Source organism: Pteropus alecto, unplaced genomic scaffold (assembly GCF_000325575.1).
Source record: "Pteropus alecto unplaced genomic scaffold, ASM32557v1 scaffold45, whole genome shotgun sequence".
NCBI classification, from domain to species: Eukaryota; Metazoa; Chordata; class Mammalia; order Chiroptera; family Pteropodidae; genus Pteropus; species Pteropus alecto.
Window position 1 is genome coordinate 8,595,518 of NW_006442491.1, and position 17,014 is coordinate 8,612,531.

At 42.6% G+C, this 17,014-nt stretch overlaps 1 protein-coding gene across 1 annotated transcript in view; it reads right to left on the reverse strand.

Annotated features, from left to right (window-relative positions):
- Positions 1-17,014, reverse strand: part of ISM1 (isthmin 1) — a 65,894-nt gene that overhangs the window by 12,936 nt on the left and 35,944 nt on the right. Inside the window, exons 2-3 of the mRNA XM_006921584.2 lie at positions 9,903-10,142; positions 1,293-1,557 (exon numbers count right to left, since the gene is read on the reverse strand). Coding sequence (XP_006921646.1) covers positions 1,293-1,557; positions 9,903-10,142 — 505 coding nt within the window. The remainder of the gene's footprint in view (positions 1-1,292; positions 1,558-9,902; positions 10,143-17,014) is intronic.

Genomic DNA, 17,014 nt, shown 5'->3' on the forward strand with positions numbered 1-17,014 from the left:
GAAAGACTGTCTCTTACTCACTTTTGGATTCCCAGCATCTAGCATAGTGCTGAACACAAGATATGCTCTTAATAAATGTCTTTTGGACAACTGAACGATGTGGCTGGAAAACAATTTTCTTGCTGTTTTAGAAGTTGGTTAGAATCATCTATAGTGGGCAGAAATAACTTTCCAATATACAACTGGTCTTTCTGCTGAAAAACAGGTGTAAAGGTGAGAGTGTGAATTGTGCAAGACAAGTCATCCTCATCATATAGTATTTATCCCTAAGTCTGCTGATGATGCGGCCACAAGAACATAACAATGATGGATGCATTTGTAAGGCATCGAATATTCTATAACACAAGGCATGTTACCTGATTCCTCACAAAAGCTGCTTCTTCTTACTATTGGACACATGGAATACATTTCTCAACCTCCCTTGCATCTATGTGGGGCCTATAGTCAGGTCCTGCTGATGGAATTTGAGCAGCTGTGATGTATATCATCTCAAGGCTGAGGGAGTTTAGAGCATGTGTGCCTTTTCTAGGCTGTGTCTCTTTCTTTGGCTGCCAGCTGGACACAGAGCACCCAGTGGATGACTCTCAGGCCCTAACAGTTGGTGTAGTGCCAAGGTGGAAGGAGCCTGGGTCCCTGAATGACTGAGGGGAACTGAGTTCCCCCTACCACTGTCTCCGAACTCAACTCAAGTGAAAAATGAACTTCTATTATTTAAATTACTATATTTGAAAATTGTTTGTTACCTCACTTATCCTATTCTAAAAACATGAGAAACTAGAGGTCCCAACTTGGGGTCTTGAAATTTGGGTCCTTACTTGGACAACCCGTGAAGCACATGTTTAAATGGATTCCCAAGGGCTGTGTCACTGCCAATGTCAAACATAATACAGTGGTCTGGTCAAAGGAAGCAGCTGGACACATCTTTTTCACTAAATTTATTTTCAGTATGAATTTTTACAGTAAAATGTACAAGGCTGATTTGGTGATTTCTTCATTTTTAGAAATAAAAATAAATTTTTTTGGGGGGGGAAGTCTGAACCTCAAAGACCCTTAAGTAAAAAAAAAAAAAAAAAATCTCTCAGGATAATTGGTATGATTTTCAAATTATAGTCTTTCCAGAAAAATGTGGCTGCTGGTGCCTTCTTTGGGCTTCTGTGGAACCAAGTCTTTATGAGGTACGCCTCATAGAAGACCAAAAGCCACATACTGTAAACTGGGTTTTGTTTGGCTCCATGTCCTCATCATCCTCATTTTCTCCCCACCAATTTTATATTACTGGGTGGTAAACTCACCATATTCTGGCTGCTCTTTGGTTTCAAAAGTCCGGTGGCCTGGGGCCGGACGGTCCCACCCCCTGGGGGGGTTGAGGAAGTTGCTGTCATCTGAGGTACTGTCGTACTTGTAGTCCTGGTCCCCGCTGTTGGCCCTCGCCAAGGACAAGGACCTCTGCCACCAGGCCCGCCAGTCAGGGGATGGGACTGACAAGCTGGGCTTATTCTCCGGATGCTGATCTTTATCTGCTTCAGAGTCAGGACCGTCCACCACCTCTATGGTGACCTGAAGAATTCAGAATAGGCCAGGGTCAATGAGGAGTCGATAGCCTCCAAGCTGGGTGACCCTTGGAAGAAAGTCTGAGAGAGCAGAGGCAATTGATGGATGTGTCCCTCATGAAGGACAGCCTATACAGAACAGAAAACATCCAGGAATGGCCCAAAAGAACCCCACGACTAGAGAGAACTGATATATATGGGCCTTGGAGTGGGAGGAGACAATTCGTCAGTAGGGTCACTGATTTGCTAATGACTACATTGCAGGGAGGGAGGTCTTTAATTCAAAGAGTAAACATGTACTATATATGTTCCTGAAGTGATAGAAGAATATTTATAATGAAACTGAATATTTACTGAGTACTAAGTCTGTACCATGTGCTAAATGTTCTACTTATATTAACTTATTTAATCCTCATAACAACCTTATAAGATTGGTTGATCGGCCCCTATGGTTGATTATCGGCAAAGACGGTCCCAGTAATTCCTCCCATCCTTGTATGTGTGTGCTGCACCTCCCATCAAGCGGTGGAGTTAATTTCCTCTCCCTTTCTACCTGGGCTGGCCTTGTGACACAATTTGGAGTAACAATGTAACAAGCCTCATGAGGTCTTGCAGCTTCCTTTTTTGTTTCTTGGAATGTTCCTACCATTACGTAAGGGAGCCCAGCCTAGACTACTTTTCATAGAGAGACCATGTGAAGAGGGAGGCCATGGAGAGGAGAGCCAAGGCTTCTCAGCCCTTGGCCAACTCCACAGCCCCAGTCATGGGAATGGGGCCATCTTGGATCCTCCAGCCCAGTTGGGTCACCCCAGCTGATACTAAGTGGAGTACAGCTGAGCCCTATTTAAATTCCTGACCCACAGGACCATGAGCAATGGACGTTGCTTTGAGCTACTAAGTTTTGGGAACAGATAGCTTTTTACAGATGGATAAAACTGGCACACCACAGAGAAGTTAACATCTTGCCTAAGGTCACACAACTAGTAAGTGACAGATGTGGGTAGTCTAGTTCCAGAGCCCATGCTCTTACCAACTTTGCCACACTGCCTCTCACAAAGTAAGTGACAGAGGTGTTGTCTCCTCATGCACCGAGGGAGCAAAGAGGCCACAGATGCCAGTGAGGCTGGATGTCATGGGATGTGTAGAGATGTGAGCACAAGGTCCTTAAGGTACAGGCCTTCTTGGCTATGATTTTCACTCACCCTGTAGTCTAGTTCCAGCATGTATATTTCTCAACCAACCCTCAGGGTCAAAACAGATAGTCTCAGAGCCAAGGTCAGAACTTGCTCTCGGATTTAGTGAGTCTAGTTTGGAAGTCATAGGGCTGGAAGAATGTAGCTTCTTGGCTCCGAACGACAATCAACGTAGAGGAGCTTGTTTAAAAAATATAATAAAAGACTCATTGGGTTCCTTTGGCCATCACATAGCTCTTGCAACACTCCCTGGATGAGTTATGTACACATGAATCAGAAACATGTGCTTCACGTAATCAGCGCAAGATGTACTGGGCAGATGCATTTCTAGTTTTGCCCCAACCCGACATCTGAGAGAGTCGCTGGGATGCTCTGCCAAATTGCACCAGGGTGTGCCCAACCTGGGACAAACAGCCCCTTCCTTTTGTGTTAGAAATGGAGAGGTTTGAATTCTACTCACTTTGACAGTCAAAAGAAGTTGCCCAGCTGATGGTGGGCCTGAGCTGTGGCCCTGTGTGGTCCAAACACAAGGTCAGGAGTGTGGCCTTCAATCCCAGAGTATACTCGGGCTGCAACAGTCAAGTGCATCTTTCCTCTGGTGTGGGGTGCCTAGAAGGGCACCACTGGCTTTATTCCATGCTACCACCATTACCCCAGTCTTGTAAGTATTCCTTGAATATTTATAAGTAATTATGGAACTTTTAGTAATCCCCCAAAAAGAAAAAAAGGGAAAAGAAGAAAAGGAACACATCATATGTCTTACATTATTGCTGTTTGCTAGAATGGGTGGTTGCTGGAGTGACAGTGGCTGGGACCCACATGTAACCCTGGAAGGACAAGTGCAGAAGGAGTGCACAGCTGGACTATGCAGAACCAAGCCAGGCAGTGACAGGGCAATACTGAACCTTTGGAAACAATAATCTTTCTCCTTGGTCCCGTCCCCGTCTGCCTGTGGAAAGAACAACTGAGCCGCAACAATTGTCTGCAAGGCTGTTAAGGGTCTTGGAGGGGAGAAGCTGCCAAGAGCCAGGCAAGCCTACAATTATGGTAATGAAATCAGTCTCTGGGTAGGAGATAAGGGGGAATATGCCCAACAGTTTTGGTATTCCATTTGTATTCAGACTGGAGTCAAAGGGATTGCCTAAACAAAACATGCCCTGCAATTTCTCCACGCTGGGAATAAAAACAATTTAATGTTTTAAGCTATTACCGTCAATACAATTTTTTTCTCTTCTAAACTGCTGTTCAGATCCAAACAAAATAGATTTGTTGCCTGGCCAGGCAATGAGTAGCAAAATACAAATTTACTCCAAAAACTATATCGATGACTAAATCTCAACAATTTAGAGGTTTCTTTTTCTCCTTTAATTTCTAGCCACTGCCTCAACTGAATTAAAAACAAAAAACAAAAGACACACAAACCTGAGGATCTACCTACCCCTATAGTTAATGTGGAAACCTCATACTGATATCAAAAGAAGAAATCTAATCTTGAACCTGAAATTTTATAGGCATACAATTAAAAAGACTTAATGAACATGATCAATGACTTCTCCAATGGCAGGGATTGGTTTTATGTTTCCTGTTGCTCTCATTCTATTTACATGTTTCTTAGCATCAAAGAGTCCTTTTATAAAGATGTCTTGAACAATAATCAATGTGATGAGCTGAAGGTGTGGGAGTGAGCTCAGGAGATTTCCAAGCTGATAAAGACTCTAGATATTACCATCTTTCTTTTCCTTAATGCACACAATGGAAGTGTCTTAGTACATTTGTTTCTTCTGGACTTTTCCACACCAAGAATCAAGGCAGCAAAAGAAAGAAAACTCTTTCAAAACACTCACGTCAACCTATGGCAGAACCTCATCGGCTCCAAGAAACAGTTCAAGGTCGGTGCCAATTTGGGGAAGTCTGTCCAAAGTCAGGAATTGAAGATCCTATGTAACCTTAATAGATTACAAACCCTCTTTCCTTGACAATCGTCACAGAAAGAACACAAAATGGATGAGGAAGATATATAATCCCCTCCTCTCAGACCCAGTGATGCTCTAAAAATAACTCTGGCAACCACAGCTAACTATGGCTAATGCTTTGACACTTGCAGCGTGCTTGCCCAACATTATTGCTCATTCTACACAACTTAGACCTATATTTCAGGCACAGAGACTGGCGTGGAGAATTCAAGTTTCCAAGGTGAACAGCACGAAAGGTGTAGAGCTGGACTGAAAACTAGGTCTTCTGATTCCCAGTGATTTTTATACACATTTCCTCTCTCATCTTCATCACATTTTCTATCCATTTGGGAAAACTTACCAATACCTAGCCCTATGATAAGTGCTTCCCACGGATAATCTCATTTAATCCTCGTAGCAACCCTACTCTTATGTTGTTTTGTACTACACAGGCACTCACAGGTGGTATTATCATTCTCATTCTATAGGCAAGGAAACTGAGGCATAGAGAGGTTGAGTAACCGGCACAAAGCCACAGAGGTCTGAATAATACAGAGAATCTGAATGATACAGACTTGTTTCCATGGGTGTGTGGGCACAGAAATTTCTTGCTTGTTACTCAGATAGATCTGCCATTCCAAAAGTATTTCAGAGAAAAAGAAGTAGAAGCATGTACATTTATAGCACTGGCCAACTCACCTGATTGTATTATGTGGCACTCAAGAGGCCTATAGTCATGTAAATATGTCTGTGCAAGAAAAAAAAGGCCTTTAGATGACTATTTTTACATCTCTCTCAATGGAAGAAAAGAAATAAGTACGCTAGTTGAAATGAATACTAATCTCTGCTTGATCCAGAAAAGAGAAATATTTGGTTGTGAATAGCTACTGTGGTAATGAATTGATGCAGTAAGCCTAATAATGAGTTTATTTTAGAGATTTTTGTCTTTGCTATCTGACCATCAGCTGCAGACCAAAAACCCAGCCAAGGATATGAAAGTTCAAGTCTAAATTGTCCTGGGGGATCTACTTTCTTTTCTCAATTATTTATTTATTTATTTTAAAACAAAACTCAACTTCTAGCATTGTTTTAAATTTAATATGGAGATTGGGTTCAGGAGTTTGAGGCTATTTCTTTCTGTTTTGCATTGTTGTTTTCCCCCACCACTCACTTACATAGCCCGAAGCCTGTCTTAAAATGGAGAGCCTGAACCACTGGAGACAGAGGCCACCTGGCTTAGAGGGGTTTAAAAAAGCTCTAAAAAGCAGGGCTTTTTAAAGGATTTCCTTTCCTAAAAGTCAAGAGGCTCAAGAGGGATGTGGCCCTTTGCCCAGGCTCAGCACTGTCACTTTGGAAAGGTGTGGGCTATTTGGCAGGAGGGACAGTGGACCCCAGCCCTGGGGCGTGGGAAATGCTTCTAGACACTGGAGAGATTGGGGGTGTTCAGAGAGAGGAGTATTGAATTCCTGCTCAGCTCCCAGGCTCCAGTCAAAAATAACTAGGTGGGGTGTGGGGCAGGTTGCCAGGGGTGGGGGATGAGGCCCCAGGGCCCTGGCAGCGGAAGCCAGCCCACTGATGCGCCCTTCACCTGTCTTCACTCTGCTCCCCAGGGAGAGAAAATGCTTTCAGGGGGCTGCGGTGACCAGCAGGGCTGTCTGCTTGGCTGAATTGGCCCGTGACAAATCAGTGGATTTCAACAAAAGAGAAGTGCTGGCAGGAAGGGGCGAGGGCTGCCAACACGGAAACCATCACCCTCTTTTAGGAAGCACCTCATCTTTTAAAGGACCACCAGGGAACTGGTTTACTCAAGTGCAGTGGTGCGTGGGACTGCAGCAGCCAGCACTGTGTGTGTGAACACGCGCTCGTGTGTACGTGTACTTATACACACTATGTGGAGATCTAAAGCTGGGGCTCCTGGGGGCAGCAGCTGCTTCATTCTTTCTTTGAACATCTCTCTGAGTGACCAGCATTAACCTTTTGTGGTTTTCTAGAAAGAAAAAGACAAAAACAGAGCCCAATTTTCTTTTCTTTCGGGCTGACAAGTTATCAGGTCAATAAAACATGGGCCATCCCACCCCTCTGTACTGCCTACAGAAAGTTAACAGACATAGGGATTGTGCAAAACAGAAAGGGAATGACCCAACTGGGTAGTGGGAAAAAAAGATGGTGTCAGCCAATCTTTTGGAGTTTTTGACTTTAGTGGTATCTGGGTAGGAGTTTCATTAGTTTTTAATCCATTCAGCCAATCACTCTGATATTCAGAGTTATTGGGAGACCTATGTTCTTGGGGGGTATAGTGATATTTGCTGTTCAAAGGATAACTCAAGAAAAGTATGGAGACTTCACAGGAGAGGCCCTGTCCTTCTTCCAACCCTGTGCTCCAAAGCATTTCTTTCAGATGCAGCACCTGGAGGTGAAATCCTTCTTCTTATGCTGGGGCAGGGAAAAGAGAGAGTGAAAACAAAGCATCGATTGTTATTCTCACCTGTTACAAGTCTATATGAACAGATGGCTTGGGGTATCAGAGGGGAGGAGGGCAAATAATTTCCACTTGTACTACTTCTGCAGCCACACCTTTGTGGCAGCACATAGGGAAGTTGCATTTGATAAAAGTCCAAGAGGCATTGCCGGAGAGAACCATGTGTGGCCTTCTCAAAACTCACCCTCCATTTAATTCTCTGCTCTATCATCTTACTCTAGTTCTCCACATCCATAAGCTCCAACAGCCCCCTCGCCCCTCAAGAAGTCAGGTGGCACTGTTCTGAAGCATTCTTTATGTCCCATCTGGCTAACCAACAGAGCTTATTATGATGAAAAATGAATTCCAACCTTGGCTGCTCTCTTGAGCTCATGCACAGCTCTGTCACGTGGACTTAGCACTTCGCTGTTGCCTTTTTTTTCTTTTAGGAAAAGTAAATCTGGGTTTCCCAGCTCTGTGAATCTCAACTACCTTTGCACCACTGTTCTTCTCTGACATTTTTAAGGGGCCCAGGTAGGGTCTGGGTGGAGTATAGGGATTTCCTGATGGATAAATTTATCTGGGAGAGAGAGAGGGGATCCTGAAGGATTCTGCTCAACATTTGGTTCTTAGGTGAAGCCTTATGCACTTAGTAACACTTCAATGAGAAGAAACTCTCCCTAAAGCCTTCCATATCCCTTCATCCAAACATATTCTCATAACTTTACATTCGTAGCTCTTAAATCTATTACACTAATAACTCAGTCCTGAGCATTAAGCCCCACGGTGATACTTCCCATCTTTGGAAAAAAACATGAACCATAACAAGTGTAAAGTTGTTTCAGGCATGGCCTCAGCATCTTTGGGGTAAGGGCGTTCTGGTCTTGGAACCATAAAAATCTATAAACAAGGAAAAAAATCATTTCTTGTAAATGAAGGCATAATGAGGAGTGATGTTGAGCAATCCTAAGGAGATGTCTGTGCATTTTTTTTTAACCTCCCTCAAGTGGATCCTTTGTTCTTTATCAGAGAACCATGTGGCCAGTTCCTGGAGAGAGGGCAGAGAAGCAAAAGACCTGTTTTTCCAATTAATCAATTAGAACAATACAAGACTCATCAGAAATATTAATTGGGGCATGTAGTGATTTTGCACATGGGTTGTCAAAGAGTGACCTCCAAAACATTTTTCACCTCCGTACCATGAACAGTGACGGCCCTGACCTACACTGTCCCATCTATTCAATCTACCCACCATGGAACACAGCATTTTTCCTGCCCCTGTCTCCATAATCCTTCTGGCCCGTCTTTTGTGGTAGCTGGAATTCTCACACCTATGTCATTTCTGGTGGGAAAAGGCCTTCCATTTTTAAATTTCACAAACCTAACACAGCATTTCGTATGAAGTAGGGGCTGGTCAATGTATTCTAATTGAGGTGCATTCCCAGTGACATTCATAGCCACCATGGCACTGGTTTTATAAGAGAAGCAGCTCTGGCCAAGGAAACTTGATCTAACATGGTGCCATGCAGAGAGTGTCAGTCTCTAGAGAGAGACAGTTAACTTAATTAAGGATCACTTGCTCTGGGGTCAGGTTTTGGAAGTTTCTGCCATATAAACTAATTGTAATTTGATGTGGAAAGGAAGAATAAGGAAAAGCTGTCCCTCCCCAAATGAAAAGAATTGAGAACAAAGCTTAAAAGTAAGCAATCAAACAAAAGAACAGGAGCTGCATAGCGACTAGGTTGCTTAAAAGAAGGAGCCTCTCTCAGCTGTCATGGGACCATCTGTAGGAAGAAATGGAGGGAGATCCAATCAAAATCCAAAATTAGGAGTTTGTTTCTGAAACACAGATTTGTGGGTGAGTATTCTTGGGAGCCCGAGAGTCTGGATTTGAACCCCCAACTACTGTTTACTAGCCATGTGGCCTTAGACAAACCAAATAGCAACTTCCTGAGTACTGGTTGCATTATTGATAATATTGGAAAAATGACATGCATTTTATCTCTTTCAAGAGGATTTTGGGAGAGTCAAATAGGATCAACATCTGCTTTGTACACTGTGCTATTTCAGTGTAGATGAGTATTATCATGTTCAATCCCAGGTACCTCTTTCCATAACCTTTTATTTCCCTCAGCTTCATCCCATGCTATCTTAGTGGTAGGTATTCATTTCTCCCTTAGGAACTTCTGTTCTCACTCCTTTCCTCTTATCAAAATTTTTAATGAGTCATTTACACTTTAGAGCAACTGAAGTGAGGTCACCTCCTGAAGGAATTTCTGGTGTCCAAGGCAAGCTAGAGAGGCATTTGAGAAAGAATGCCTTCTCTAGTACCTTTGAAATCATACTATGATTTGCCTAGTCTATGCCTGTGTTAGATTGGCCCTTTCCTACAGCTATCACATTTCATCAATTTTAGGGCATATTATTCTGTTTTGTTTTGTTTTTTACATTTCAATGTCTCTGATGTCATCTCATATCATGTAAGCTTTATAATCATTAGTGGGTTATACTTTAATTAGCAATGCTTTCTTTCTTTTAGTGGTACGTAAAATAATAGTATATCTCACTATGAAAGGTATTACATAAACGAAATACAACACTGTCTTTATAGCGATAACATGATCATAAGCAGGATTTGTTGAGGGGTTAAAAAGAAAATCGAGGTAAGGCAGCAGTTGCTTTGAAATCAAATCAGGAAATGAAAAGGCAGACTTCCATTTTCTTCCACCTTTCAGCTGCTCAGCCTTACCTGGATATTTGGATTCTGCCCATTGATATCAGCTTTGGAAAGATCTGGAAAATTTGGTAGATCAAGAAGAAAGGATCTGGGGCCATCTCTTTGCAATGAAGATCGCCTAGCCTCTTGCTGGACTCGCTGTCTGGGGAGGGGTTGGTGTGCAGCCTGGTGGTCCAGAAGCTCCCCTGGTGCTTCTTTGGAGAAAGGAAAGCTGGTTTCTGATGTAGAGTCACTTCCCACATTGAGGTTATTCTAAAACAAACAAGTAAATGAACAAATAAATAGGAGTTGCATGATTCAAAAATGCCACCTTTAACAGTTCATTAAATTGAGTAGTAAAGATAATTGCAATGACTGGAATTAAGCCAGGATGGTATTCCCAATTCATTTTCATTCCCTGTGGTTTAATTTTTCCATTTTCAACATACTAGATCATCAGGAATCTTCTTCCAGCCTGCTACTTGGGAATTGTCTGAGGGTAAATGAGTTATGGGCTATTTACTAAACATCGAACACATCAATACAAAAGTGCCGTTTTGAAGAAGGATAAGTGCTTATTCAAAACTAGAATTGAATTATGGTTTTCTTCTCACAGCTTCAATTGATTAACCACTCCGGCTTTAGTTATAACCCTAGAGTCCGGAGTTCATTTCTTTGGTGGGGGTAATGGAACAAAAGATCCGATTAAACTGTATAAAGTACTTGAGCCAAATCATTGATTATATCCATCCATCCATCCATCCATGCATCCATCCACCCATCCATCTGCCCAATCAACAAATGCCAACCACATGCTAGGCACAGGAGATACAACTATAAACAAGAAAGGCATGAGGCCTAATTCTCTTGGAGTGTATATCTAGTTAAGGGGAATAAACAATAAATACATGGATAAATAAATAAAAGCAGATCAGAGAGTGGCAACTCTTAAGAAGAAAAGAAAGAAGAAAATGATAGTAGCCAGGGACACATTAGCTAAGTAACTAGGGAAAACTTCTCTAAGGTGACATCTGACATGAGATCTGAACTAGAGGAGAAGGCACTCTGCAAAGAACATTCCAGCAGAGGGAATAACAAGTAAGGTAGTCCTGAGGTGGTGATGAACTTGTCTCATTTGAGGGACGAAGAGGTGGCCAGTGATGCTGGCATAAAGTGAAAGAGGGACGAACAGCCTGAAATGAAGATGAAGAGATGGGGAAAGCCAGGGAAAAAGTGATAAAAAGGCATTCTAAAGTTTAATGTCTTTATTCTGAAAAGTGCAAGTCTGTTGTTTTTCTCAGCTAGTGAAAATGTCTCTATTTAGTTGTCACTTGGGGAAAATTTTTCCAGTGATTGAAGAGGGTAGAAGTTGCTAGACTTCTTTCCCAAACTAGCCCTTCTCCCCGCACTCTCTCCGGACCTCGCCTCGGAGGCTTCCTTCATCCCTTCGGGGACGGCATTTTCATGTTTACTGGTGGAAGGAGATGTGGAGATAGAATTTCACCAGCGATTGGGTCAGTGGTTAATGTTCTTGTTATTCTTGGGCATGTTTTGGGGTTTTGGAGCGTATATTCCAGCACACTGTCTCCACACGCACTCCCTGCCCCCACCACAGTGCCTCTGACCCAGCCAAAGGGTTACATCTGGTATCAAAACACTCCTGACTCTGAGTCCCCAAGGTCAAGAATGGCCTGGGGATGAAACACATGAAACAGATAACTCTTAGAGAGTTAACCTGAGGGAGTAGATTTTTCTACATCTCTCTAAACAGAAGTGGGGCTGAGGAATAAACTTGCTGGTGCAGAAACCAGCTTCGTGAATGTTCCAAGAGGCCAAGAAGAGGGCTGACATAGACAGTATGTCTGTTGTCTCCTTTTTGAAACATGCAGTTGCAGAGGGAGAAGTTGGATGCTCCTCATGTGCATGCTTGCCCTCCCTTTGGGCTCAGAGATGTGGCTGGGGGCAGTGTTTTGTTCACCTTTCCAACTGCCTCTGCCATGTTTTTTGTCTCTTGGCACATCCTCGAAGAGGGAGTTGTCCTGGCATTTTCAGGCATTGGTTAATATAACAGAGGCCAAATGTAGTATGCTAAGATTGAGTACAGTTCTGAGAGAGAGAGAGAGAGAGAGAGAGAGAGTGCTGTGTCTTCTTCAACATATTTCTCCCTAGATGCCCAACCCTAAAACTTCCACAACAGTGTTAGTGAGGACATTTGGATTCTTGTGGAAATCTTTTTGCATAGGATTTGGAAATACACGTCTCAGAAAAGTACTAGGAATTGTTTGCCAATTGCTTGAGGGATTCCCTGCAAATCCAGCCCTAACTGCATTGTAACATCTGGGACATACCGCTTTATTGGGTTAAAAACAGAGCTCTCTTTCTTTTTCCCTGTGATTAAGTACTCTTTATCCTACTAAAACATATTTTAGAAGAAGAGATAAGAAATGTATTGTTGAATGTATTATTTGGCATTTTGCTTAGATGGCTGAAAAAGCAAGAACTACATTTGATTGGTTTCTTGATCTGACTCTGGAATTTTTCCTGGTAGAAGATACACCACCACAGAGAGATCCTGGCTTGGCCACAGACCAAGAAAACCCCTTGTCTCTGAGGCTCAATGATCCCTCGTGTAAAACAGCAGTTACATGGAGAGTCCTGCACCCTCCCAGCAGGACTGTCAGGATAACGCAGATTGGGTTGAATCCACACACAAAAAGAGGAGTAAAGAATTAGGGCAATCATCTGGACAAGTCAGGCCTCAAGTGCCTCTGCCGGGAATAGACTGAAGCTAAAGTATGTTTTGGCTTCAGTTAGGCACGCAATTGTGGCATTTCTCCATCTTTCTCCAATTCTCCCCCTTCTTTGTCCTCCACAAGTTCAGTGTTTGTAAAGGATTTGGAGGATGGGATGTAATAGAGAAATACTAATTACGACCTCTGAATATCTGAATTACTCTTGCATCTCTACCAAAATATATTTATCTGGAAACCTTGGCTCCCTGCAGTGGAATGTCCCCAAACTCTTCAGGAACTGGGAGCCCAGGATAGAGCCATCTTATAATGGCTCAAATAAAATGAAACTCATCTTTATTCAATCGATAACAAGATTTTTGGATAGCCATTATTTTGGTAATCTAGATTTTAAATCCAGTATGGGAGATGGCATTGGTTATAGCATTTGCTAACAATGCAGGCAAAGTCCTTTTCTTCTTTCTTAGGGACACACTGCACATCTTTCTTGCAGAGGCCCCCACTGGAAGTCTTGCTTGATGAACATCACTCACGTCTCACCAAGCTCACTCACTGAGTGTCCCACTTAAATAATTCTAGCAGAGTGAAGATTCTCAGGAAGGGTGGATCTCAAAGTAAAGATTTAAATAGTTTGTGTTTTATTCAGGAAAGCAAACATCCTTCCTTGAAGACAATAGCTTAGGAAAGTCCAAGAATTGAAGCAATGTCACCATTCTTTCCAAAGTGCTGCAGGATTCATTCTGCCTAAGTTCAAGTGACATGAGGGGGCCTGCTCAGTTTGGGGGTATATTCCTTTACCCACAATATGTCATTGAGTTGAGTTCTAATTTGTTACAGTGCTACAGCTTCAGTAGCAATGTTCTCTCTGCAACTCATTTGAGAGCAGCAACTGCCAATAAAAAGAGAAATAGAAGAACTAAAGCTATTATATGGTTTATACACATGCATTGTTGAACTGCTGAGGCAAGTGATATATAGCGGCCAAATTATCCAGCTACTGCTGATACTCCCCATCTTTGTGCATGGTTCCTGTCCCTCTGCTATTTTACAGCTTATTCTTATTCTTACGTAAAATAGAAATCAAATAATAATAAAATGTTAATGATAATAACAAATAATAAAATAGGCTCCATGCTCATGCAGCTTAGTATTTTGCCTTAGATGACAGTATTGTGGCAAACATTGCAATCTATTCCCCTTTTTCTTACTCAGTGTTTGCTTCGGGTGAAAATGTACCTGGCTAAAACTACATTTCCCAGCATCCACTGCAGCTAGAGGTGATCATGTTATACAGTCCTGCCCAATGAGGTATAAGTGGAAGGGGCTGGATGGGACTGCTGAATAGGAAGCATAGTCAGTTTGCCTTTGCCTTTCTCTCTTCCACTTTCTCCTGCTTGAAATATGGGTACAAGTGCTTGAAGTGGAATGAGGTAGCCGGCAGGCATGAAGGCTATATGCTAAAGGTGATATAATGGAAAGACGAAGGTGCCTAGGTCCCTGATTGCATTGCAGAACCATCATACCAGTCCTGGAACGGTGACCTCTGAACTTCTTTTACCTCTATAATTAACATTAATGTTAACTTTGACAATGGTGCAGCACCAGTATTAGTTCCCTATTGTGACTAATTCTAATTGTGACTAACCATAAAAAAGGGAGAAGCCCTGTTTAGCTAAGTGAGGCAAAGTTGAGTCCTCTGTTCTTTTGCAATGGGACACAATCCCCAGGTAATGACGTACCAACGGAGCATTTAATGAATCATCATGGTGAACTTCACAATGGAAGTCAGGCTACAGATGCTCAGCTCTGCTGTTAACTTTCCTAATATTTTATTCCAACTCTACCATCAACACCCTTTTCCATACATTTACAAAATCTTATCATTTCACCATCTATACATTACATTACTCAAATCTATTACTCACTGCGCAACGTAGTATTTCCTTTAATTTGTCCTAAAATACTATCATTAAATTTCAAGGAGTTTGCCCTTACTAAAAGGAACCAGAGCTCCTAGGACAAATGGCTGTTTCCACGGCTTGGGCAAGAAAGTATAGGTGGGTTTGAAATACTTTGCTGTGCCAGAAACAAGAAAGCTTCTAGTGATTAACAGTGTCCTCTAGAAAGAACACAGGAGCCAGCTTAAAAGGACCTCACTGCACACAGATTAGACAATTGGAGCATCAAAACAAAAAGCTTATAGTTGACCACCATATATTAAATCTATGAAAACCCATGAGTCTATGATGACACTAACAAAAGGGAAAAGACAGAAAAACTATTGTCACCATTCATGGTAGGACTTACAACACTCCTTACTTGAATATTGGTTTAAAAAGAAAGAAAAGGTTTTCTGAGGAAGTAATGTTTGAGCTGAGATTGAAAAGGTGAGTAAAAGTGAAGCAATTGACGAGAACAGAGCAGAGGAGGAGGTGGGCTAGTGAGCAAAGCAGTCCCGGCAAAGGATACAGCAGGTGCAGACTCCCTGAGACCTGACAGAGCCTGGTACAGAGACCCAAAGGATATCAGGACTGGAAGGGAGTTGGATGTTAGGATCCGGGCCACTCAGTAAGAGATCACTGAGTTAAATAATGAAAATACCAGGTACAACATTCTGACATCTTGATCCGCCAGCCCTTGGTCTGAAAGCTTTCTATCACAGTGTGTTATGACTTTATCGCTAGGCCACCACTTCCCTGGTGGCATTCTCTGAGTCATCTGGAGGCTTGCTGAAGCTAAATGGGCTTGGATCTCTTCCCTCCTCCCTCACTCTCAACAGCTGGCCCTAAATGCCTCCAGGAAAGGTCTGCCAAGGTGAACTGAAAGAGAAAATCTCTCATCTGTAGACTGGGTACAGTTTCTAAGATGACAAGCCCAGATGCTTTGTTATTTGTGTCCTTTCTCCTCAGAACACTACTGGCCCAAGACCAAAAATGCCCAACCACTGCCTTCAGCAACTGCATGGCTGGAGCTGCTTATTTTGACTGTTCTTGTGACCAAGGTGGATTAGCACCAACACATTGAAGTTAAAGTGATCACAATGGCCAGAGTTTTCAGCTGGTCACTGGGCAGAGACAGAAGGAGACAGAGGGAATCTTCAGAGAACTAAGCCACAGGAAAAATTAGGGTGATCAGTTCGAGGGGGGCAATCAAGGTATAGAAATGGGTGATGGGTCCAACCTGGGAAAAAAGTGTGCTACGCATCATTGTCCTAGTCTGCAAAAACAGCCACCTGCTTTATTCTGTGAACATCAGCCAAAGGCTGGTGTGTGGAAAACAAGCCTGATCTATCCACTTCCGGACCCTCCAGAAGAGGTACAAACTAGTAACAAACTGACTGGCTAGGACAGTTTTAGTGCTTTGTTTTTCTTTTCTTCTTTTTTTTTCTCTTTCTTTTAAATAAAGGCTGTGGTAAGTATTCCCACATTAACACAACCAGGCAGACTTCTTGGAGGCAGACGGGATGGCAGATTTCTGGAGGGGAAAGAACGAGCCATATCTACCATCTCGAACCCCACACCCTCCAATTCCGCAAACTCAGGAGGCACCCAATAAGTACTAGTTGATGATAATGATGGCCACAGGCCTAGTTAGATTTTATTTTAATTAGGCTCAGGCTATAGGCTTCATTACCCCTCATGTGGCTTTTTATGTGGGATCCTAAAGAAAAAGAAATCCAGGAATCTTCTATTGAAGATATTAAAGAAGATATTATTAGCAATGCTTTTGGTCTCATAGACTTTGAACAACAAACAACAGAGATTATAATTAACGTCACTGCAGCCTCTCTCCTTAAAACATACTAACAATATAGCTAATTAGCAATATGTCCTCATTTGGGGCTGGACATCTGCATATTATTATCGACAATGCTTGTTTCCTTTTTCCAGATTAAAGGAAGCCATACTGCACCCAGGCATATGGCTGTGCTCCTTCCATATTAAAACACTTCGTTTTCTTCTACCCACGATAAACACACAGGGTTTTATCTGTGCCGGGCATCGATTTTTGTCTGGAACACTTCCACATGTCTAAAAATAAGTTCAAGAATGCCAAAGGGAAGAGCAAATGTTTCCCTGTTTGGAGAGATAAAAGAATAAAAGGGCACACTGATTATCTTTACACATGATTGGGGAGCAAGCGCCCCTAGGAAGAGAAAATCAGAAGAGTAAACAAAATGAATTTCAGACCATAAAATCTGCTTTCTCAGGGGGCGCACTCGTTCTTAGGGCTCAGGACCATCATCGGAGGAGTGGCAGTAGGGGGTGGTTGAGGCTCATTCTGGAGAGAAGTCAGGAGGCCATGGGGAGAACCGTGCACTGTTGAATATACAGATGGCCAAGGTGGCCCCCTCCTGCTCGCTCTCCACACCTGTGTGATGGAATCACTCCCCTT